Below are 26,225 nucleotides of genomic sequence, written 5' to 3'. Positions count from 1 at the left end.
TCTACCATTTTCATAGTCAGGAAAATAAAGAAAACTGTTTGAATGAGAAGGTGCGTCCAAACTTTTGGTCTGTACTGTATAAAGCACAACACAAATAAATCCAGGCCCCTAAATTAATTAACACTCCAGACCAGACTTCCTAGATTCTTTCAGACCAGACTTCCTAAATTAATTCAGATGTCAGGCCAGAACCCCTAAAAAGACTCCTGGCTAGACCCCCTAAATACAGGCACAAACAATGGTACAAGATATAAGTATCGGTGACTTTATTCACAGTGGACAAAGCGTTCTAGCGTCGGTTTGACCCCTTCATCAGGCACAGAATGGACGCAGATAAATCCATACCAAACACCATAATAAAAGGTGCATGTAAATGTGCAGCAGAAGCTGAATACACATAGAACATGTATTTCATTTAAAATCTGTCAGGCTTCTGATTAATACTACTTAATACTGACAAGTCATACAATCCTGGCCCTGGGCTCAGCAGGCTGCTCGGGACCACAATAATGCTATCACTACAGAGTTGGGCTCTTTTCACACTACTTTATTCAGTGTCTGTCCAAGGTCTCGATCAGTTGAATCTCCTCATTTAAAACCTTCACTGCCCTAGACTACCATGGATACTGTAGTTTACCCACTTCCACCCCAGGTATATGGAGGCCAACTAGTTCACTGTCCTACACCACCAGCGATACAGACATTAACCCCTTCACCAGCCTTGATGACCATGGATATTGATATTAACGTTATCACTGCCCTAGACCACCAGTAATACTGACTTTGGCCCCTTCACTGGCCTAGAGTAGACCACCAGGAACATTGACATTAACCCTTTAACTAACCTGGATCATTAAGGATACTGACAGATGTATTGCCATCGACCACTAGGTATAGACATTAACCCGTTTCCTGTCCTAGACCACCAGGGATATTGATAGTAACCCTTTCAGTAACCTGGATCAATAGGAATGCTAACCCTAACAACTTTATTGCCTCAGACCACCAGGCCACCGATCTGTGTCTCATTAGCACTTATCAATACAGTTTGTGTTCCCACAGACTAGATGCGATGGCCGCCTTCATCCAGTCTAATGTAAGTGAGTGATGATCCAAAGACGGGCAGAGAGAGTCAATCCAGAAGTAATCATGGGACATACTAGACAGGACCGTGGAGTCCAGCAGCGGCTGTGAGCTGGAGGATGTCCATCAGGTTCAGGTCAGTAGATACCAGGCAGTTAAAATGGCGCTCAGCAGTACGGATGCATTCGGCCACCCCTCCACGACGTGATCTTCATTTTCCTTCGGGCAAATGGAGGACGAGTGAACATAGGACCTGCAGGAAGGAATAGTCTTATTATTGACTTTAGGGAAACCCACAACATCTGAAAGCTGCATATCCTGAGCCTGAGTTACATCATGTCTTACTCTAGTCACCTCCAAAACTGCCCCTAGTTCTACTGAGTGTTAAGGAAGAGCAGGCGTGTGACTGCAGCTCTGGATGTGACTACAGCAATAGATTTGATGCCAGTAAAGCCCCGATTTGCTTCATTGTTTTTGTTAGTAACAATAACTTTGCAGAAAATTGTAAATTTCCCCATAAAAATGGAGGAAAGTACAAATTCTATTTTCTGCCATAACGTTTACCATAAAGGTTACTCTACAGGTCTTGGTAGAATTTGATCCCCAGACCTTCAGTACAGCAGGCGACAGACTTACCACTAGTCTATAGGACTGCTCTATTGTAAAGACCGAGGGGCACATTTATTAAGACCAACGTTTTAGACGCCGGTCTTAATAAACCCCATATCTAGCGGAGGATCCCATGAGGTCATGAAGAGGCGCAGGCCTCTCCATAACTTCTGCGCATCCAGCACCAGTTCGAAATATAAGACAGCTTCAGAGCCGCCTTACATGTAGACCATTTTCTATGCCTAAAACAGGTGTAGAAAATGATGAATGAGACGGGCTAATTTAGGAGTATTTTATATTAGTAAATTACCCCCATAGTTTTCTGTGCTTACAAAGGTACAGTGCGTATGAAGAAAACAGTAATACTACGAGGCATAAAAAATCCTCTTTACCCCAGGGTTTTGCTATAGACTAGTGGGTAGGGCTGCTGTTTACCATACAGAAGGTTTAGGGTTCAAAGACCTGTGGAATAATCTCTATAGTAAAAGTTGGTGCAGATAAATAACATTTTTACTTTCCATTTTTTTTCTATTATGATGAAGTTACAATTTTTGCTAAGTTATTGTTACTAAAAAAAAATAAAGCATATGAAGAAATATCACAAAACAGTATTTGGTATCCCTGTAATCATAATACCTGAGTGAACACATTATTCATGGGGATTTTCTCCTTTATTTCAGTAATATACTATTTAATATTATGTCTTAGAAGGAAATGGCTTTTTAAGAACAGAGAATACAATCCTTCTAGGGTGGCAGGTCCGCAGTGTAATAGTAACTCTTGTCTGCCATACAGAAGGTCTGGGGTTCCAATCCTGATAAATACCTGAAAATTAAGTTCTTTAGTGAAAGTCTATGTGCTGATATCGCGCCTTCCCCCCCCCCCCCCCCCCCCCAAGCCATGTCCAGCACAGCTTCATTAATATTTACTGCACTGAAGTGAATACTAATGAGGCTAGTGGTCCCTAATGGTAGTGGTAGTGGTAATGCCCCTGACTGGAGTGCAGTACTGCTGGTGGTATGACTGGTGATCATACTAGTACTGGTGGTGATAGTACTGGAGTACTAGTCAGGATAGTGGTACTGCTGGTGGTGGTAATATTGCTGGTGTTGCTAATAATACCGGTGGTATTGCTGGTGGGGATAGTAGTAATAGTACGGGGGGTGGTGGTTCTGCTTTCGTCTAATCCTGCTAGGAGCAGTGGTAGAAACTAATGCCATACTGTTTAAACGATGCACAGGAATAACCCGAGCTCATGTCACCGTCACATCTTCATACAGTTCAGTCACAATGACCCTGCTGCCTCTATTAGGGTGTTTTGATTTAACAGGGTGGATTATAGGAGGAGCTAAATGTGACCACAGGTGTGAGGGTCATTCTGTGGTGCTGTCTTTACCCCAAAATAGCAGGGTGATGAAGCTCAGAGTTCAGAGCTCAGGTAGATTCCCCCGCCCTCAACCTTGGACACTGGGGTCATTACCTGGAGAAGGGGTGAAGTAGCCAGGGGTTATGTTAGCAGTCAGTAGAGGGCTGTCAGTCACAAAGGGCGAAGCAGCTAAACACAGAAAACACCATCAATGTAAACCATATACAGATATACTCTATATACACACACATATACACAGTGCAAGGGTGGAGATGGTGTTAGGGGAGGAAGAGAAGACATGGTACAGGATGAGGAGGCGATGGGACAGGAGGAGGAGAGGACATGGTGAAAGAGGAGGAGATGGTACAGGAGGAGGAGAGGACATGGTGCAAGAGGAGAAGATGGTACAGGAGGAGGAGAGGACATGGTGCAAGAGGAGGAGATGGTGCAAGAGGAGGAGATGGTACATGAGGAGGAGAGGATGTGGTGCAAAAAGTGGAGATGGTACATGAGGAGGAGAGGACATGGTGCAAGAGGAGGAGATGGTACATGAGGAGGAGAGGACGTGGTGCAAGAGGAGGAGATGGTACATGAGGAGGAGAGGACGTGGTGCAAGAGGAGGAGATGGTACATGAGGAGGAGAGGACGTGGTGCAAGAGGAGGAGATGGTACATGAGGAAGAGAGGACATGGTGCAAGAGGAGGAGATGGTACATGAGAAGGAGAGGACATGGTGCAAGAGGAGGAGATGGTGCAGGAGGAGAACCAATAGAGGACATGGTGCAAGAGGAGGAGATGGCACATGAGGAGGAGAGGATATGGTGCAAGAGGAGGAGATGGTGCAAGAGGAGGAGATGGTGCAAGAGGAGGATATGGTACATGAGGAGAAGAGGACATGGTGCAAGAGAAGGAGATGGTGCAAGAAGAGGAGAACCAATAGAGGAGAAGGTGCTGGAGGAGAAGCAATGCAGGGAGATGGTGCAAGAGGAGGATATAGTGCAGGAGGAGGAAGAAGAGAGGACATGGTGCAAGAGTAGGAGCTGTAGGAAGAGAGGGCATGGTGCAATAGAAGGAGATGATGCAGGAGGAGGAAGAAAGTATATAGTACAGGAGGAGAAGAAGACATTGTGCAGGAGGAGGAGAAAGAGAGGACATGGTGCAAGAAGAGGAGATGGAGGAAGAGAGAACATGGTGCAAGAGGAGGAGGAAGAAAGTATATGGTACAGGAGGAGGAGAAGAAGACATGGTGCTGGAGGAGGAAAAGATGTCATGGGGGAGGAGAAGGAGGAGATTACACGGTAGAGAAGGAGAAGGTGCCAATGACATGTGCAGAAAGAGATGTTATTGTTGAGAAGGCAGGGAGACACTTTGTGTCTGGTTCTTACCATCTGAGTTGATTATCTTTTCATCAGTGTAGTATCCAAGGGAGAGGAAATCTAGAAGGCAGAGGACACAGGTTACACATACTGTTAATTGATACGCACACAGAGGAGCAGAAGAATACAGTGACACTCACCGGGCATGTCGTTAATACCACTCTCATCGAAGGATGTGTACCCTGGTATATACGCAGTCTCTGCAGACAGAGAGGTGATGAGACCATGAGACGCTGCCCCCACACTGTGTCCCCAGCACACACCAGCCTCCAGTTTATTGTGGTCCCATAACTTGGAAGGAGGTAACAATAGTTCTGACTGCAGCGCTCTCGCTCTTGGATTATAGGGGCAACTTGGGATAGAGAGCTTTTCTCCATGCAATGGAGTCCGGAGGCTCGGTGTGAACATTAGAACATTAAATATCGGGGCAGAAGGAGCAGGACAGGTTGTAAGCAGACAGCTCATTATGTTACATAGCACAACATCCGATTATAACAGATAGACTAGACCGTGAGCTCCTCAGATGACAGGAAGCAGTGCGGGTGGGGTACAGATAATATGGTTTAAAGGATTTACACCGCCGATTTTCGGGAACAACCGTTCCTGTGAATGCTTCTCCCGACAATCTGCCTATCTAAATGTGCTGCCAAAACTAGGGAAACGCTCGTTTATTGGGTGATCCTGTCTTTCGTGCAGGCACCACCAATGATTATTTCTGGGCAGCAGATCGTGCAGTCTAAACTGTGATCTGCTGCCCAGAAACCATGATTCTGTATAAGGACGAGAGATAGCAATAGCGACTGCTCGTCCTCATACTGTGAAGGAGATCGCTGCATGTAAATGTGTCTCCTTTCCTGTCGGGAAGGAATGCTTCCTTCCTGACAATCAGCTGTAACATTCTGCAGGGTAAACCTGCCTTAAAGGGGTTGTCCAAGTCATGAAAAAAAATAGCCCTGTAATTCTGATGGGCAGCAATATAGAACTAAGCTAAGCAATTTTTAGGCAAAAAAGATATCTACAGTTGCAAGAAAAAGTATGTGAACCCTTTGGAATGATATGGATTTCTGCACAAATTGGTCATAAAATGTGATCTGATCTTCATCTAAGTCACAACAATAGACAATCACAGTCTGCTTAAACTAATAACACACAAAGAGTTAAATGTTACCATGTTTTTATTGAACACACCATGTGAACATTCACAGTGCAGGTGGAAAAGTATGTGAACCCTTGGATTTAATAACTGGTTGAACCTCCTTTGGCAGCAATAACTTCCACCAAACGTTTCCTGTAGTTGCAGATCAGACGTGCACAACGGTCAGGAGTACTTCTTGACCATTCCTCTTTACAGAACTGTTTCAGTTCAGCAATATTCTTGGGATGTCCGGTGTGAATCGCTTTCTGGAGGTCCTGCCACAGCATCTCAATCGGGTTGAGGTCAGGACTCTGACTGGGCCTCTCCAGAAGGAGTATTTTCTTCTGTTTAAGCCATTCTGTTGTTGATTTACTTCTATGCTTTGGGTCGTTGTCCTGTTGCAACACCCATCTTCTGTTGAGCTTCAGCTGGTGGACAGATGGCCTTAAGTTCTCCTGCAGAATGTCTTGATAAACTTGGGAATTCATTTTTCCTTCGATGATAGCAATCCGTCCAGGGCCTGACGCAGCAAAGCAGCCCCAAACCATGATGCCCCCACCACCATACCTCACAGTTGGGATGAGGTTTTGAGGTTGGTGTGCTGTGCCTCTTTTTCTCCACACATAGTGTTCTGTGTTTCTTCCAAACAACTCCACTTTGGTTTCATCTGTCCAAAGAATATTTTGCCAGTACTGCTGTGGGACATCCAGGTGCTCTTGTGCAAACTGTAAACGTGCAGCAATGTTTTTTTTGGACAGCAGTGGCTTCCTCTGTGGTGTCCTCCCATGAAATCCATTCTTGTTTAGTGTTTTACGTATCGTAGATTCGCTAACAGGGATGTCAGCATATGCCAGAGACTTTTGTAAGTCTTTAGCTGACACTCTAGGATTCTTCTTCACCTCACTGAGCAGTCTGCGCTGTGCTCTTGAAGTCATCTTTACAGGACGGCCGCTCCTAGGGAGAGTAGCAGCAGTGCTGAACTTTCTCCATTTATAGACAATTTGTCTTACCGTGGACTGATGAACAGCAAGGCTTTTGGAGATACTTTTATAACCCTTTCCAGCTTTATTCAAGTCAACAATTCTTAATCGTAGGTCTTCTGAGAGCTCTTTTGTGCGAGGCATCATTCACATCAGGCAATGCTTCTTGTGAAAAGCAAACCCAGAACTGGTGCGTGTTCTTTATAGGGCAGGGCAGCTGTAACCAACACCTCCAATCTCATCTCATTGATTGGACTCCAGTTGGCTGACACCTCACTCCAATTAGCCAATTAGCTCTTGGAGATGTCATTAGTCTAGGGGTTCACATACTTTTTCCACCTGCACTGTGAATGTTTACATGGTGTGTTCAATAAAAACATGGTAACATGAAATTCTTTGTGTGTTATTAGGTTAAGCAGACTGTATTGTTGTGACTTAGATGAAGATCAGATCACATTTTATGACCAATTTGTGCAGAAACCCATATCATTCCAACGGGTTCAGATACTTTTTCTTGCAACTGTATTTTCCCATTTCCCTGGTTCTCTTCTGGCCCTTTGTTTACCTGCAATAACAACAATCTGAGGTTTTCCTCATAAATATGTGTGCCCCCCCCCCCCCGTGTGACATGTCTGCCTGCTGGGAGACTCAGTGCTGCCCTGAGTGCTGCCCTAAGTGTGACATGTCTGCCCGCTGGGAGACTCAGCAGCATGTTATATGTGTGGGACTACAAGTCCCAGCTGTACAATAACACTGCTGATACACACAAGAACTTCCCTCTACCTGTTCTTGTGCAATGCTCTGCAGAACTCCTCCAGTCTTTCAGCTCCTGTGCCCAGCATTTGTCTCCTTAAATCTGTGCTACTGAAGGTGTTAAAGTTTTTTTCTGAAGAATCCAGGGAGAGAGCAGATGACAGAGCAGGGGTGTGTGGCCAGCACAGTGATGGTAGTGCAGGGGGTGTGGCCAGCACAGTGACGTGGTGCAGGGGGCATGGTCAGCACAGTGATAGCAGTGCAGGGGCGTGGCCAGCACAGTGACGTCTCGTGTACAGACACAGATCAGCTCTCTCAGGCTTGTGCACGAAACATCATCAGAGCAGGGAGAGAAGCGGACATCATAGATCATGTGACCCTCAGTGAAATCTGAGAAAGCAGCAACTGTTGATGCAGTAAGTGCATGGTAAAGACTTTACATTTGATTAGTTAGAAACATACAAAGAACAAAACAATTACTCAGACAACCCCTTTCAGAGATGAGTTGTGTCCCTCACCTTCCAGGATCTTGCCCTTCGGCACCTCCACCCCCCATGCCTGTGCAATATGGGTCAGAAGGATCTGGGTGTACTTCCGATGAGCCACCTGGTTCCAATGGATGGAGTCCCGGCATCTGAGATGCAGGTCACAGCGGAAGTGATAGTGCATGTCCAGCACATCCAGCTTGTGCAAATTCGCCAAAGTGGCGCTGAAGAAGTTCCCCTCCACGACGTCCATCCTTAGGTTGTGTACCATGTACTGGAGACAGAAACCCAGAACAGCAAAGGGGTTACATGGGGGTAAGTAAACTCTCCCCCCCCCCCCGCCCCGCACAACCGGACCACCAAGGCCCAATGATGTGACTCTACGGGAGACTAATCCCAGGCCTTCATCCCAGGTGTATGTTCGGGGCTTTCCTCTGTGTTTATCTCAAACTGAGGCCAGTATCATAATGTAAACAGGGACTTACAGGGTGTGACTACTTATCAGATGTCCAATTTAGTCTGTGCCACATGGTCAGTCTCATCATGGTGACACAACGGAGCAGGTGTCAACATGGCATCTGCTTTATCCATATGGACAGCACCACTCACATCACTTTACGGGTGGACTGTCTTCCCTGACACAGACATTGGTGCAGTTACCCCTAAGATTTCGCTATCCTTGTACCCGACCGGCATGGTCGTGTTCCATATGATGAGGCATTCGGGGCTCAGCACCTCCTTGAGGCGCTGGAACATCGTGTCCAGGTTGGTCTTGTAAGCCTCCAGATGTTTGTCGTTGTACCTACAGGAAGTGAGGACAGTGAGAATCTATTTTATAAAAATGGCGGCTACACTGAAATGCGGCGGTCACCTATTGACATCCCAGACGCAGGAGTTTGCTATCAGCACATCGGGCTGGGGGTCGCTCTGGAAATCCGAGAGTACGCTCTCCAGGTAAGTAGAGTAGACGCGGGTCAGAAAGTAGAAACGTACAAGATGGTGGCCGCTCCGGTACTGCCGCACTTCTCGGAAGGTGGTTTCATTGTGCAGTCCATCCAGCTCGCCGCCCTCCACCAGAGCGTCATTCTCAAAAGATAGCTCCCCCTGCAGAGAAAACACATACAATGGCTGAACCAAGTGCTGGAGGATATGGGCTCTTGTGCTAGGTCACAAACAGGAAGGGTCAGGGTCCACAGCAGCACAGAGAGTTTCAAGAGAGGTCCGCTCATTACTGAAGAGCTCAGAAATTGAGAGATGTAAAATTTTAACATCAGGTAGGACAGGATACAAATTCACGGGACGCTTCCTCTTCTGCATCGCTGCCCTACACATTTATAACTCAGTAATCCAAGTGATAATGAGGATCATACAGATAATACAATCAGAATCCATCAGTGTTCATTCCAGTATATGGTGATCAGGGATAATAAATGGCACAGAAGATGTACACACTGCTAAACTATCTGGCTGGTGACTACTAGTAACTTATCTATGCATGTTTAGAAACCAAAACAGTAGATGAGGGGTTAATACAGAAACTAGCCACAGAGTCAAAGCCTGGAGAGTCAGTAGAAACCAAAACAGTAGATGAGGGGTTAATACAGAAACTAGCCACAGAGTCAAAGCCTGGAGAGTCAGTAGAAACAAAAACAGTAGATGAGGGATTAATCCAGGAACAAGCCACAGAGTCAAAGCCTGGAGAGTCAGTAAAAACGAAAACAGTAGATGAGGGGTTAATCCAGAAACTAGCCAAAGAGTCAAAGCCTGGAGAGTCAGTAGAAACCAAAACAGTAGATGAGGGATTAATCCAGGAACAAGCCACAGAGTCAAAGCCTGGAGAGTCAGTAGAAACCAAAACAGTAGATGAGAGATTAATCCAGGAACAAGCCACAGAGTCAAAGCCTGGAGAGTCAGTAGAAACCAAAACAGTAGATGAGGGATTAATCCAGGAACAAGCCACAGAGTCAAAGCCTGGAGAGTCAGTAGAAACCAAAACTGTAGAGGAGGGGTTAATCCAGAAACTAACCACAGAGTCAAAGCCTGGGGAGTCCGTAGAAATCAAAATAGTAGATGAGGGGTTAATCAAGAAACTATCCACAGAGTCAAAGCCTGGAGAGTCAGTAGAAACAAAAACAGTAGATGAGGGATTAATCCAGGAACAAGCCACAGAGTCAAAGCCTGGAGAGTCAGTAAAAACCCAAACAGTAGATGAGGGGTTAATCCAGAAACTAGCCACAGAGTCAAAGCCTGGAGAGTCAGTAGAAACTAAAACAGTAGATGAGGGATTAATCCAGCAACAAGCCGAGGTCAATTCACAGGAAGAACTAAACTGGAATGCAATGCAGACTGAACACAGAGCAAACATTGAGCCAGGTACATATAAATCACAGGCAATAACAAACACTAAATTACGGTCTTAAATCCCCTGACTGGTGCTTGTAATGGACACCAAGCTGAAAGCTGATTGGCTCACTGAGGGGTGACTATAGAGAGGCACAGCATGGGCCACTCTTTGAAAAATGTATGGAAAGCTGACTTGGTTGCAAAAGGTCACTGGCACTGTAAAGAAATGGGACAGTGCTGACCGTTGAGGGAGATAAAGCCAAGCACCATATCCGTCCTCCCTGAAGGAAAGTGAGAGAGAGAATCGTACAACGGATGGAAATATTGCATGGCACCCTCGGAAAAAAGACTTCTATGTTTTATGGTAAATCTGAGAAGATGATGGCTATTCTACTCTAATGCATTGTTTGGATGACTTGTTGATGTCAATTAACGAAGAATAGCTAAAGTTGGCAGCAAAAGTGGACTGTGAGAGAGAAGGTCTTCTCCAACAGTGAGACCTCAAGAAATGTCAGACAGTAACACAACCAGGTTCATATACCTGCAGTGAAAGGCAGACTGATTCCATGGGATGACTAGTGCCCAAGGGCAGATTGGGAACCTAAAGTGGCCCTGGAAAAAATACCTAAAGGTGGCCCCATATTGTAAGAGGGTCTAAATTGACAGTAGGTGGGGCAACAACAGTAGGGGGAGGGTTCTGACCATACCATAGCGCAAAATACCACATAACACAGTGCCGCACAATATATTGCCCCCAAAGCTGTCCCACTGTGGTGGCCTTCAATAGAAGCCATTTTCTGCGGGACATAGTTGAATTCAGGAGGACATGTCGCTGGCCGGGTACATAAGTACCTGATTCTCACAGAGTTAATTACCACTGATAGCATATTATGTACCCAGCCAGCAGCAGAGATGGCGGCTTGGGCAGCCCCCTGGGCAGTGGCCCACCTGGAAATTTCCCTGTATTGTCTATGGACAATCCACCCCTGCTAGTGCCTCCACCACAAGTGCTAGAGGATCCTGAGTTTGGGACACAAAGGATGCTAGATAGCTGTTTAATTCAGATGCCTTCTATATCCATCTGGCACCATCTTAAACAGATCTCACGGAAGACTTCAGGACAAAGGGCCCACTCTCCTGGGTTACGTGGGTAATTGTTATGGCATTGTCCAACTAAACTTTGACCTGGTGACCAACTGGGAAGTAGGTCTAATGTTGAAGGGACAGAAGTAAGGCCTGCAGCGACAACACACTGAGGCTGGACTCCTGAGAGGACCTTGTGCCTCCAGCTGAGACCTGTGTCCACTGTCATTACAAACCACCTTGTTAAAGAGGTTGTCCGGATTCAGCTGTATCGCTCAGGGCAAGGGATTTGTTTACATTTCTCACCTGGCAGTGTTCTCAGTGACGTCACCGGCAGTGATGGGCGGGATTTAGCACTTAGGCATTTTACTGGCTAGGGCAGTAAAGGGTGAGCATCGGAGAGTGAAAGGCTCCGATGCTCATGTCAGAGGGGCTGAGTGGGGGAGGTGGGGATATGTCCGGGGTCAGCTCTGAACCTAGAAAACTCCTTTAACAAAATTCTCAATTGAGGTGCAGTTTTCGTCGGAGTCATAGGGTGTTTATTTTCTTGTTCAAGGAGACAAGTCATTATAGCAGTAGTTGCTCAAGAGTTGTCTGAAGCACAGTCTGAATACATCGCTTATATAGGTTTTTTCTTACATGATTAGGGTTAAGGCACTTCTGTGGAATTTCACATCAGGAAAAAACGAGAAACTCCTATCTTATTAAAAATAAGGAGTCTTTCTTTGAATGGCCTTGAACACCACCTGTGGTTACAGACGGCTTCCTGCTTATCCTTGAAAACATATACACCATATATATCATATCAATTGCTGATTTTAACAAAATACTAAATGGACAGTTAATAAGTCTTCTTAGTCTAAAACATCTTGTATGTGTCTAGATAGATCAGGGTTTCTCAACTCCGGTCCTCGGGACCCACCTACCAGTCTGGATTTGAGAATATCCCACAGAATGAATACCTGTGGTAAGTCCTGATGCATTGACACTAATTATATCACCTGCTCAATACTAAGGAAATCCTGAAAACATGACTGGTAGGTGGGTCCCGAGGACCGGAGTTGAGAAACCCTGAGATAGATACAGTTGCAAGAAAAAGTATGTGAACCCTTTGGAATGATATGGATTTCTGCACAAATTGGTCATAAAATGTGATCTGATCTTCATCTAAGTCACAACAATAGACAATCACAATCTGCTTAACCTAATAACACACAAAGAGTTAAATGTTACCATGTTTTTATTGAACACACCATGTAAACATTCACAGTGCAGGTGAAAAAAGTATGTGAACCCTTGTATTTAATAACTGGTTGAACCTCCTTTGGCAGCAATAACTTCCACCAAACGTTCCCTGTAGTTGCAGATCAGACGCGCACAACGGTCAGGAGTAATTCTTCACCATTCCTCTTTACAGAACGGTTTCAGTTCAGCAATATTCTTGGGATGTCTGGTGTGAATCGCTTTCTTGAGGTCCTGCCACAGCATCTCAATCGGGTTGAGGTCAGGACTCTGACTGGGCCGCTCCAGAAGGCGGATTTTCTTCTGTTTAAGCCATTCTGTTGTTGATTTACTTCTATGCTTTGGGTCGTTGTCCTGTTGCAACATCCATCTTCTGTTGAGCTTCAGCTGGTGGACAGATGGCCTTAAGTTCTCCTGTAAAATGTCTTGATAAACTTGTGAATTAATTTTTCCTTCGATGATAGCAATCCGTCCAGGCCCTGACGCAGCAAAGCAGCCCCAAACCATGATGCCCCCACCACCATACTTCACAGTTGGGATGAGGTTTTGATGTTGGTGTGCTGTGCCTCTTTTTCTCCACACATAGTGTTCTGTGTTTCTTCCAAACAACTCAACTTTGGTTTCATCTGTCCACAGAATATTTTGCCAGTACTGCTGTGGAACATCCAGCTGCTCTCGTGCAAACTGTAAACATGCAGCAATGGTTTTTTTTGGACAGCAGTGGCTTCCTCTGTGGCATCCTCCTATGGAATACATTCTTGTTTAGTGTTTTACGTATCATAGATTCGCTAACAGGGATGTTACTATATGCCAGAGACTTGTAAGTCTTTAGCTGACACTCTAGGATTCTTCTTCACCTCATTGAGCAGTCTGCGCTGTGCTCTTGCAGTCATCTTTACAGGACGGCCACTCCTAGGGAGAGTAGCAGCAGTGCTGAACTGTCTCCATTTATAGACAATTTGTCTTACCGTGGACTGATGAACAGCAAGCCCTCTGTCCCTGGATTGCATCATTTGCCTTACTTGCTTGGATGAAGCACATGGTGAGAACAATAGATAGCGGCCATTTTAGCTCACAGACACTGTTCTGACTTTCCACACGGTGCTATCTTGCCTGTATTTGGTGCACAGAGACATCATTCAGTAGTTTGAAACTACCAAACAGGGGACACATTTATTAGTGACTATTTTCTGTATAACTTGTATATTTTCAGTGTAACTGTATCTTCCAAACTACTGAACGGATGTGGGTGAATTTTGGACATGTGGTTCACCCAGATCCCCTGGTTCCGAGGATATATTGGTTATGGGGTTATTGCATGTTTTGGGGTTCCTGTGATATGTTTTATAAAACTGTATTTCTCTGCCTTTGATAATTATATTCGCCCTTGTGTTCAATAATCATCATCGGCAGAGGGGAGGAATATGCTGGGTGTGTTTCTATTGTCTCATTGTGTGTTTAAATGGTGATGTCTGTCCTGTTGTCCCCACATGTGTATTGGCGACTTCCCTTTGTCCTGAGAGATAATTGGATTGCCCTCGGTTGTCTCCGGGACAGAGAGGAGGAAACCATGATGCATTGTGGGGATGTGTTGTATCTGTTCTGTGTTTGCAAGAACTGTAATAAAAACCAGGCTGGGTGTGCCAGAACGTCAGACCACTGCTGACCCTCAAGACGGAGCCTTGTCTCGATATTGGGGGGATTCCCTGTATGCTGTTAGAGACTGATTGCCAGGAGTGTAAGCGGATTGTATGCTTTTCCTGTTCGTCTGCTGGCAGCTATTCGCGAGGTTCCAGTTTGGAGTGCTATTTTGTATCCAGTTCGGGAGTTTGGTGTTCTGCAGTAGCTGTGCCTGTCTCTCAGAAAGGGGCATATCGCCTAAACGGATTTTAACCCCTTGTCTGCAGAAACGGTCCGTTACAACCTCACTCCAATTAGCTCTTGGAGATGTCATTAGTCTAGGGGTTCACATACTTTTTCCACCTGCACTGTGAATGTTTACATGGTGTGTTCAATAAAAACATGGTAACATTTAATTCTGTGTGTTATTAGGTTAAGCAGACTGTGATTGTCTATTGTTGTGACTTAGATGAAGATCAGATCACATTTTATGACCAATTTGTGCAGAAAGCCATATCATTCCAAAGGGTTCACATACTTTTTCTTGCAACTGTATACACTGCTGTGTCATTGCAATTGAATATAATTGAAGCTCTAATGCAAGTCTATGAGAGATGAAAAGTGTAACATTGTATCTGTTTGTCCTGAGCTTCTCCACTCCACTCCTCCCACTAGAAGGTTCTAGTCTATCTAGAAGCTGTATATAGGAAAAGCAGACAGAGCCCCTAGTGTTCAGCAGTTAGGGACCAGTGCTTAAAAGAGGAGACTTTACCAGTCCGCATGACTGGCCAGAAGAATACGTTGAGAACAATGTGCCCTGTGATCAAGGAGCCACCCGGACTACTAAGCCACAGACCGTGGGCCTCCAGTCTTTGACCACGGTACCAACCTTCTGAGAGAGAGAGGGGAACAGCTAGCTCAGGCCTTTTCTCAGCATCAAACCCTTCTTCTGCCAGGAAGGAGTCTGGAGAAGCCAGCCTTATGCCTTATCTGTATTGTTTTGCACTTGAATTTCTCCAGTAAAGAAGCTCACTGGTTTACTGCAGATCCTGACTCTCTGGACTTATTTCCCATTGGGGTGCACCATGAATTAGCATCCCTTCCGGAGAGCAGCAATACGTACATGGTGACACATCAGCGGTGTCCAGGGAACCAAGCATAGCATTGGGGCCACCTCAAACCTGGTCACTGCAATTTGCTGTCACAAACAGTATATGTTCCAGCGCCAGCAGAGCAAGTCATCATGGATCCAGACAGCCAGTGGCATCTACAGCGACATCCCAGCTTGTATCTGAGGTGAACCAGCCCTGTGACCAAGGAGCCACTCGGATTACTGAGCCACAGACCGTGGGCCTCCAGCCTTTGAACAGGGTACCAGCCTTCTGAGAGAGACAGGGACAGCTAGATCAAGCCTTTCCTCAGCATTAAACCCTTCTGGGAGCATAAAGAACTTAGCAAGGGAATTGCCTCCATGAAGGAGACAATCAGAACTAACATCTTCATGCTGTGACGGTTTACAATTTGGCTGTTGGAGGGAGAGACATTTCAGATGGAAGGAGAATCCTATCTCAGCTGTGTCAAAACACATGCCCAGAAAGATTAGGGTTATGACGGGAAGAGGGAAGTCTCAGGGATGATAATGCGACCAAAGCAAGACAAGTTGTCCAGGGAAATCGAGAGACTTAATAGGTCGGCCGACTTGGTCATACTGTTTCTCAAGTATGGAATGGCCACAACACCACAAAAGCATAGGACCTTCATGAAGACCATGGAGCAGTGACAATGAAAACAAAAAAGTGGTAGATATGTTCTATATACTCTACTGGATTTGAAGATCCTTTCAATGGTTCACCTCAGCTTTGACTATTTACCACTCTTATCTCCACAAAGCTTACCTTGCGTTTCAGCTGGGCTTCAGAGAGAAATGTGTCGTCCTGCAGCATCTTCACCAGGTCTTTGTAGACGGATCTCTGAACTAAAAGACATTAACCCGGAGCCATCAGCTCTGACTACTGGTAGAGGACTGCTCTGCACATGAGGGGTACAGGACTGTACACAGTACCTACTGGACGTGGTCACTTACTGGAGTCTCCAAGGACAACAACATACTTGTTGTGCAGTAACTTGCGGACATCTGCTGAGTGGAAGCATCCCATGACCGGACCCCAACATCCAGGACCTGCAATAGACACAGAGACATGGCCGTCACTGACGGTGCACATATACAGCATCGCACAGTACAACCTCCTGCAGGATCCAGTATACAGGGAGTGCAGAATTATTAGGCAAATGAGTATTTTGACCACATCATCCTCTTTCTGCATGTTGTCTTACTCCAAGCTGTATAGGCTCGAAAGCCTACTACCAATTAAGCATATTAGGTGATGTGCATCTCTGTAATGAGAAGGGGTGTGGTCTAATGACATCAACACCCTATATCAGGTGTGCATAATTATTAGGCAACTTCCTTTCCTTTGGCAAAATGGGTCAAAAGAAGGACTTGACAGGCTCAGAAAAGGCAAAAATAGTGAGATATCTTGCAGAGGGATGCAGCACTCTTAAAATTGCAAAGCTTCTGAAGCGTGATCATCGAACAATCAAGCGTTTCATTCAAAATAGTCAACAGGGTCACAAGAAGCGTGTGGAAAAACCAAGGCGCAAAATAACTGCCCATGAACTGAGAAAAGTCAAGCGTGCAGCTGCCAAGATGCCACTTGCCACCAGTTTGGCCATATTTCAGAGCTGCAACATCACTGGAGTGCCCAAAAGCACAAGGTGTGCAATACTCAGAGACATGGCCAAGGTAAGAAAGGCTGAAAGACGACCACCACTGAACAAGACACACAAGCTGAAACGTCAAGACTGGGCCAAGAAATATCTCAAGACTGATTTTTCTAAGGTTTTATGGACTGATGAAATGAGAGTGAGTCTTGATGGGCCAGATGGATGGGCCCGTGGCTGGATTGGTAAAGGGCAGAGAGCTCCAGTCCGACTCAGACGCCAGCAAGGTGGAGGTGGAGTACTGGTTTGGGCTGGTATCATCAAAGATGAGCTTGTGGGGCCTTTTCGGGTTGAGGATGGAGTCAAGCTCAACTTCCAGTCCTACTGCCAGTTTCTGGAAGACACCTTCTTCAAGCAGTGGTACAGGAAGAAGTCTGCATCCTTCAAGAAAAACATGATTTTCATGCAGGACAATGCTCCATCACACGCGTCCAAGTACTCCACAGCGTGGCTGGCAAGAAAGGGTATAAAAGAAGAAAATCTAATGACATGGCCTCCTTGTTCACCTGATCTGAACCCCATTGAGAACCTGTGGTCCATCATCAAATGTGAGATTTACAAGGAGGGAAAACAGTCCACCTCTCTGAACAGTGTCTGGGAGGCTGTGGTTGCTGCTGCACGCAATGTTGATGGTGAACAGATCAAAACACTGACAGAATCCATGGATGGCGGCTTCTGAGTGTCCTTGCAAAGAAAGGTGGCTATATTGGTCACTGATTTGTTTTTGTTTTGTTTTTGAATGTCAGAAATGTATATTTGTGAATGTTGAGATGTTATATTGGTTTCACTGGTAAAAATAAATAATTGAAATGGGTATATATTTGTTTTTTGTTAAGTTGCCTAATAATTATGCACAGTAATAGTCACCTGCACACACAGATATCCCCCTAAAATAGCTAAAACTAAAAACAAACTAAAAACTACTTCCAAAAATATTCAGCTTTGATATTAATGAGTTTTTTGGGTTCATTGAGAACATGGTTGTTGTGAATTGGGTCCCCAATGTGTCAACTAGAATGTTCCTGGTCACACATTATTCTGCCCCCTCAGTGGTGCGCCGAGGGGATGACTCCCTCCATTCTGGCCCAGCCTAAAGTCCCCTCATTACTCATGTTCACTTCTCCCCAACCAGCTGGCAGATATGAAATACCAACAAGTACCAGCCAGGTACCAAAGGAAGGGCAGGGACAGATGTTCCATCATACCGATCGTACAGACATCAGAAATGGTACATGATGGGAGGTTCTCATTTCTGGGGTGTTTCGCTTCCTGTGTCACCCACAATCTACCAAACTTTAATATGAAAGTTATCAAAGTCTCAATCTTTGCCTCAGGCAGCATGAAGGCTATGTCCCTCCTAATAGTATATACAGCAGTATATAACAGTGTATACCAATATATAACAGTATATAAGAGTGTATAGTAGTATATAACAGTATATAACAGTATATAACAGTATATAAGAGTGTATAACAGTACATTTCAGTGTATAGCAGTATAGAATAGTATATTGCAGTATTTAACAGTGTATAGCAGTATATAACAGTATATAACAGTGTATAGCAGTATATAAGAGTGTATAACAGTTTATAGTAGTATATATCAGTGTATAGCAGTATATAAGAGTGTATAACAGTACATTTCAGTGTATAGCAGTATAGAATAGTATATTGCAGTATATAACAGTGTATAGCAGTATATAACAGTGTATAGCAGTATATAAGAGTGTATAACAGTTTATAGTAGTATATATCAGTGTATAGCAGTATATAACAGTGTATAGTAGTATATATCAGTGTATAGCAGTATATAAGAGTGTATAACAGTGTATAGCAGTATATAACAGTGTATAGCAGTGTATAGCAGTATATAACAGTGTATAGCAGTATATAGCAGTATATAACAGTGTGTAGCAGTGTATAGCAGTATATAACAGTGTATAGCAGTATATAACAGTGTATAGCAGTATATAAGAGTGTATAACAGTGTATAGCAGTATATAACAGTGTGTAGCAGTGTATAGCAGTATATAACAGTGTATAGCAGTATATAACAGCATATAGCAGTATATAGCAGTAGATAACAGTGTATAGCAGTATATAGCAGTCTATAGCAATGTATAGCAGTATATAACAGTATATAGAAGTATATAGCAGTAGATAACAGTGTATAGCAGTATATAACAGTATATAGCAGTATACAGCAGTGTATACCAGTATATAGCAGTATATAACAGTGTATAGCAGTATACAGCAGTATACAGCAGTATAAAACAGTATATAGCAGTACATAACAGTATATAGCAGTATACAGCAGTATATAACAGTATATAGCAGTATATAACAGTATATAGCAGTATATAGCAGTGTATAGCAGTATATAGCAGTACATAACAGTGTATAGCAGTATATAGCAGTGTATAACAGTATATATCAGTATATAGCAGTACATAACAGTATATATCAGTATATAGCAGTACATAACAGTGTATTGCAGTATATAACAGTGTATTGCAGTATATAACAGTGCATAGCAGTATATAGCAGTGTATAACAGTATATAGCAGTGTATAGCAGTAAATAACAGTGTATAGCAGTATATAGCAGTATATAGCAGTATATAACAGTGTATAGCAGTATATAGCAGTGTATAGCAGTACATAACAGTGTATAGCAGTATATAGCAGTGTATAGCAGTACATAACAGTGTATAGCAGTATATAGCAGTATATAACAGTATATAGCAGTGTATAGCAGTACATAACAGTGTATAGCAGTATATAACAGTATATAGCAGTGTATAGCAGTAAATAACAGTGTATAGCAGTATATAGCAGTATATAGCAGTATATAACAGTGTATAGCAGTATATAGCAGTGTATAGCAGTACATAACAGTGTATAGCAGTATATAGCAGTGTATAGCAGTACATAACAGTGTATAGCAGTATATAGCAGTATATAACAGTATATAGCAGTGTATAGCAGTATATAACAGTGTATAGCAGTACATAACAGTATATAGCAGTATATAGCAGTGTATAGCAGTGTATAGCAGTGTATAGTAGTGTGAGAGTAATGGTCAATGCTAACCTTATAGGACTATAGTTTATATCCATAGAAGCGTCAGTACAGATGAAACTCCATGTTGTCTGGTTCTTCTTTCTGTGGACTTCTCGTCTGTTCCGCTGTTTCACAACGTTCTGGCCCCAGAACACATTCCGAACGTCGTCTGTAATTGTGTTAGGAAATAAAGGCCTGTAGGCCAGGGACGGGGAGGACTTCATTCGGAACACAATAGTGAAGATTGGGAAGATGGACAAGAACCAATGTTTCTGGGGTTTCAGGAAATATTTACTGTCTTTCAGGGCAGAAAGGATCCAGATGGTTGGCACCCGTCCAGTTCAGGTCCAGTGTTAGTCAAATTAACTCTGACAGATTTCCAAAGTACAAGATGTCGCCATATGTGTCAAAGATATTGTTATTATGCTATCATGTGTAATAATTACTGGTATGTAATCTGCCACGTCTAATTTTATGTATTGTACCCACCTCAGAAGCTCCCAGTTACTCCCATTATCAGACGGCATATTAATAGCGATATTTGGGACGGGTCTCCCAGACCTCCTCAGATGCAGCCGTCAGGATGCCTATATGGCTCTGAGAAGCCCTTCTCTATCTATGAAAACAAGCAAGGATCTGCAATGACGGAGATTCCCAACTTATTCCCACAGATCAAAAATGATCATGAGTTCGTTATTTGTGCCGAGTTGAAGACAAAAGGGAAACAATTGTATACAATATATATATATTTATTTATAAACAAATTCTGTGAAAAATAATAAAATATAAAATTGGTGACAAACAAAGAATAATGATCAATTAGGTTCAATCAATTGGATCCGCCCTCTATTGACTTTCAATGGTGTTCAAGACGGATCCGTCATGGCTATAGAAGACATAACACAACCGGACCCGTTGATGACGGAGGCATGCAGTTGTATTATTGTAACGGAAAAGTTTTTGCAGATCCATGAGGGATCCGCAAAAAACGCTAGTGTGAAAGTAGCCTAAGGAAACAAAAGGCTCAGAATTGACAAGTGACTTCTCCCAGCCAACAGATATTATTCAAATCAAAGATAAACTTCCATCAATGTCAATATATATATATACTGTATATATCAGACCATTAACTAAAACGGAAATCAGTTTTATGGAGATTATACAAATTTTTATATCAAATGTATATATTTATCTCCCAAGATTGAATGATATAATTTGTACTGCAGTTAAAATGATCTCAAATCAATCTAGATCCTAAGAACAATATGTTCCCTCCTAATATATATATATGGCTAATCAACTGCTTAATATAAAGATAGATATTTATACGTTACCAGAAATGTAAAACTTAGTTGTTTGAAAAAAGTCAGCGGTCACAGTCCAGAAACACGGGATGGTCAAGTTCTCTTATGTTCAATCTTCTTCCTGCCTCCTCTTTGATGGATTGATCCCCCTTGCTGGCTCCTGCTAACTTATATCTCCCCCCCCCCCCCCCTCCCGGAAGCTGGGCTTGGTTTGGTCTTTCACGTGACTAATGACTTCATAGTGCATTAATTTACTACCGGGAAAATCCAGCGTAGCTTTATTGCGGTATAAAATCTTCGACACACAGGACAAGTTCATGAGGAAGGACCGCTATATGTTTATGGTCTGAAACGTGTAACCAAACTTGTCCTGTGTTCCGAAGATTTTATACTACAATTTTTTCACCATCTTCGAGCTGGATACTTCCATTTTTCCTGATCCATTGCCACGCATCCAGGTGCGTCATCCGTGCTCAGTTGGTGGAGGGGAAGGTGAGAGCTGCTGTGTGCTTTAAATTAATTTACTACGTATCACTCACCACCACCACAAGGGAAAATAGTGTAACACTTTGTGTAATTAAACTTAATTCTAATATTTTCAAAAAATCTGGTAGAAATATTACCTTTGACCTTAGCTCTGGACAAAGCCCTAAATATGAGGAAAACTGACATTAATGGATATCAACTGTCAGACATAAAGTCTGCTTAAAGATTAACTACTTTAAGACAATTTATCAAATCACTTAATCTTTTTTCTCCGCATACTTTGAAAGTGAGGTAATTAGTTCACACACTAGCTTTATACATTCTATATACCACCTAATTCTATGTATTTCAAAAATATAAAACCTCCAGGTAAAAATACATACTAATATATTTCCATGGGCACACTCAAACAATAGATAATGAATATAGTTTGGATATGATGAAAGTACGGGTGTATATTTTACTCCCAATTAGTCAATAAAATAGGCATAAAGATGTTATGTATAATATCCTATAATATCATAATACAATAGCATTATCGCTGCTGTGAATAGTAACGTTACATCAGGTAACCCTTAAATAAGCCCTTTTTCTATTCATTGAGATAAGAAAAGAAAAATTCTTTAGAACACTCCGTCTTTTGTCCATTGTCTGAAGGATCTTTATGGTACCAGTCTGAGACCCCCCACAATTTATGACATCAGAATGTTTATGTTGCGATTATTGACTCTTCTCTGTAAGTCTTTGTCCAAAAAGAATAAACTCACATTGACCTTCTAGCAAGCAGACAAAATGGCTACCATGAAACATCATATATTAATATATTATATACATATACGAATCTGTACAGCAAGATGTATAGGCCTTTAGAAGATTCATTCCTTTCTGCCCAATATTTCTGATACAGCAAGCGTTGTCTGTGTCCTTGTTATCCGCCGATTCATTTATTTAATTAATTACTCTCTGACTGACAAATAAACTGCTCTAACAGTAGTATATGACAGTATATAGTCTATAGTAATTGTGGCGTAACCAACCTCGCCACTGGGTTTTGGAGGGGGCTGTTTAAAAGCCTCTTGCCTCAGGATTATGGCCCATAGTAACTTTAAAGGAGAAAACAGACCGGCCGCACAGCTTAAATCTGTCTGTAGAATTGTATTTTATGTTATTATGCGTTCGGTTAAATTGTATGTTCTGTGAGGGCACCCAGATAGCTAATATTATTGTATTCGTGTATTCTGAGTGCCATTCACCTAATGATATGCACTCAGACTTCAGCTATCTGGGGATATGTTACATGTCTGTGGTTGCTGTGGGGGTGTGCCATTGTGTGTTTAAATGGTGATGTCTGTCCTGTTGTCTCCACATGTGTATTGGCGATCTCCCTTTGTCCTGAGAGATAATTGGATTGCCTTCGGTTGTCTCTGGGACAGAGAGGAGGAAACCATGATGCATTGTGGGGATGTGTTGTATCTGTTCTGTATTTGCAAAACCATAATAAAAACCAGGCTGGGTGTGCCAGCACATCAGACCACTGCTGACCCTCAAGACGGAGCCTTGTCTCGTTATTGGGGGGATTCCCTGTATGCTGTTGGAGACTGATTGCCAGGAGTGTAAGCCGATTGTATGCTTTTCCTGTTCGTCTGCTGGCAGCTATTTGTGAGGTTCCAGTTTGGAGTGCTATTTTGTATCCAGTTCGGGAGGTTGGTGTTCTGCAGTAGCTGTGCCTGTCTCTCAGAAAGGGGCATATCGCCTAAACAGATTTTAACCCCTTGTCTGCTGAAACGGTCCGTTACATTGGTGGCAAACAGCAGGATCGTTCCTACAGCCAGAAGGACAGCTACAGGAGACACCATTTCTGTGGATTCTACAATTTAAGGGCAACGCATGTCTCAGTACAGCGACCCTAAAAGCACCAGGATGGAACCAGCAGTGGAGTACAGATACTCTGTGGAGGAATTTGACCGTATGATGTGGTTGCGGCTGAACTTCTTCGGACCCAATCCAGCTGAGAAATACGTGAAGTTCGTGAGGAGTCTAGTGTTCAAGACCCTACTATACCGGGCAGAAGGTGACGGTCAGCTGCCACGTTGGGTGGACCTCCATCGGAAGTTACAGTTGCGGGACAGTGGGAGCCCAGTCTCCATTCCCCAGCGGCAGTGTGAAGTGCAGGGATGAGAGAGCAGCGGCCTCCCTCCCCAGCGGCAGGCTGAGTTACAGGGGGCAGAGGTAGTTGTTCCTGCCCCCCAGCAGCAGCATGATTTTTTGGGAATTGGGAGCCTAGTCTCCATTCCCCAGCGGCCGTGTGATGTACAGGGAATTGGGAGCCGAGTCTCCATTCCCCAGCGGCAGGCGGAGTTACAGGGGGCAGAGACAGTCGGTCCTGTCCCCCAGCAGCAGCAGGATTTGTTGGGAACTGGGAGCCTAGTCTCCATTCCCCAGCGGCCGTGTGATGTACAGGGAATTGGGAGCCGAGTCTCCATTCCCCAGCGGCAGGCGGAGTTACAGGGGGCAGAGACAGTCGGTCCTGTCCCCCAGCAGCAGCAGGATTTGTTGGGAACTGGGAGCCTAGTCTCCATTCCCCAGCGGCAGCTTAACGCACCAGGGGGAGACAGTAAGCCCCACAACTGTGCAGATGGTACAGATGATATTCGCAGTGTATCTGTCACAGCTGAGCATGGGGAAAACCCTCAGCCGTGCGGTGCCAGGTGATGGTAAGGTTGCTACTTGGCCAGAACCACAGAATTAGGGAGCAGGTCACCTCCTAGCGCTTCCCTAATCTGACCCTGACTCCTAGCTGCATGAGCCGCCCTTAAAGGTAGGAACCTCGGATCCCTACTGACCCTCCGTCGTTCCCTGAACTAGGAGCTGGGTAGACAGCCCGTTCCTCCTGAACACGGAGAAACAGGAGTCTAAAGTGGCCAAGCTACAAGGGGAACAGAAACAACTTATGGCAGTGACAGGCAAATGCAACCAACACAACACTCACCTGCCACAGACAACAAAGCCTGGAACCCATGTGCAAGTGCTGCTGTTCAGAACACAAACGAACACAGCACACACCAGACATCACACAGGAACCCAGGACCATAAGCTGCAATAATAAGGAAACCCCACACACACCTTCATAACACCGTGTAACATAATTTTATGACCAGAAGGGAGGCTCCCGCTGGCAGATGGTAATTACCCAGGAGGCTGTCTCCAGCACTGCATGGCTGAAGAACCCCCTCTGACTACTGCTCTAAGCAGAGGCTTTATAGCCCAAAGTAGCCACACCCACAGTCAAACACTCCCAGGGTTCACACAGAAAGAAGAGAGTTAACCCTTCCTACACCAGGCAGGGTAGTGAAGCCACACAAAGGGAAAAGCACACAAACTCACTCACCTGTTACCGCCGGCAACGGCATGCGTGGCAACGATGTCCTGAAGAACAGCCAGCAGGCCGAGACACTGCCACCACGTACACAACACCCGACTTTGCCGCGGACAACCGCAAGTGAAGGGAGGTGTCTTAGTGCATACAAACATAACCTCATGCACAACAAACAGACAAAGTGCATACAAAAAACTACACATTGCCAAAGACAACCGCATGCACATCTGTTGTCCGTGGCAACCGCACATGAGGCAAACAACTAAGTGCCCCCAGCTGCGGTTGACACAACAGCCAGACCGCGGGCAACTGCATGCGGCTCCCAAGTGCATACATACACACACACAACAGGTGAAACCGCATGCACTTGACAGTAAGCTGCCTAGCAACAGCTCAGGCTGCTATACTGCCAAGTACCCAAACAAGTTGCCAGCGGCAACCACACGTGAGGCAACCTACAAGCAGCCCTCACCATGTGGTTGACAATAGAACCGAACCTCAGGCAACCGCATGCGGATCCAGAGTCACGACCATGACCAAGGGTCGTGACACTATCATCCTAAAAAAACAGAGCAGATAGGAGTAGTATGCAATTCGAGTGCCAGGTGCAAAGGCGTATCGCTAAGCGATGTCTAAATGTCTGGTCCAGACCTCAACAACAGACTTCTAGAGGTACTTCTCCAGTTCTTCTGGTATTGCAACAATGACCCCAATGAAGACATTGGGAAAAAGTCCTTCCCCTGCAGTCTGCCCGAGAGGCTGAAGCAAAGTATGGGTCAGATGTCAGATCTTTTGTGGAAAAAGGTTTCTACGTGGACGAATGCTTGAAATCCACACCCACAAAACGAGACCGCAATCCGTCTCGTAAAAAAGGCTCTCTCTAACTAATCTGAAGTTGCACAAAATCACCTTCAACAGCCATGAGTTAATGGAGGCCTTCTCACCCCAAGACCATTCAAGTGATCTAAAGGACTACTGCACCGACTCCCTTCCCATGCAGCGGAGCCTCAGTTTGATGTGGGAGTTAAAGGGAGACACATTCACCTTCCAAATCAGCAAGGAAGATAAGCCCTTCACACGCAGAGGAGTTTTGTCCACCATAAACAGCTTATATGATCCTCTGGGATTCGTAGCGCCTGTTAC

The 26,225-nt window shown here is 44.3% G+C and overlaps 1 protein-coding gene across 2 annotated transcripts; it reads right to left on the bottom strand.

Annotated features, from left to right (window-relative positions):
- Positions 1-244: 244 nt before the first annotated feature.
- Positions 245-20,056, bottom strand: LOC122924599 (PC-esterase domain-containing protein 1A-like). 2 transcript variants are annotated; one of them, XM_044275898.1, is made up of 10 exons: positions 19,947-20,056; positions 16,158-16,253; positions 15,970-16,049; positions 8,658-8,890; positions 8,447-8,588; positions 7,820-8,060; positions 4,574-4,633; positions 4,443-4,493; positions 3,173-3,247; positions 245-1,336 (listed from the first exon to the last, which is right to left on the bottom strand). In XM_044275898.1, the coding sequence occupies exons 2-10, from the start codon at positions 16,228-16,230 to the stop codon at positions 1,251-1,253; spliced, it is 1,041 nt and encodes a 346-aa protein (XP_044131833.1). In that variant the 5' UTR covers positions 16,231-16,253; positions 19,947-20,056; the 3' UTR covers positions 245-1,250. The 2 variants fall into 2 exon arrangements, with proteins under 2 accessions (XP_044131833.1, XP_044131919.1); XM_044275984.1 differs by lacking the exon at positions 3,173-3,247.
- Positions 20,057-26,225: the final 6,169 nt, after the last annotated feature.

This window comes from Bufo gargarizans, chromosome 1, assembly GCF_014858855.1.
Source record: "Bufo gargarizans isolate SCDJY-AF-19 chromosome 1, ASM1485885v1, whole genome shotgun sequence".
Taxonomy (NCBI): domain Eukaryota; kingdom Metazoa; phylum Chordata; class Amphibia; order Anura; family Bufonidae; genus Bufo; species Bufo gargarizans.
This window is presented reverse-complemented; position numbering and strand designations above follow the sequence as displayed.

Excerpts from the sequence above, each read along its gene's own strand:
- LOC122924599 (XM_044275898.1), bottom strand. The coding sequence starts at position 16,230 with ATGGGATGCTTCCACTCAGCAGATGTCCGCAAGTTACTGCACAACAAG. Across the intron at positions 4,494-4,573 it reads TGGTATTAACGACATGCCCG|ATTTCCTCTCCCTTGGATAC; the intron begins GTGAGTGTCACT and ends TCTGCCTTCTAG. Across the intron at positions 1,337-3,172 it reads CTACTTCACCCCTTCTCCAG|GTCCTATGTTCACTCGTCCT; the intron begins GTAATGACCCCA and ends TCCTTCCTGCAG.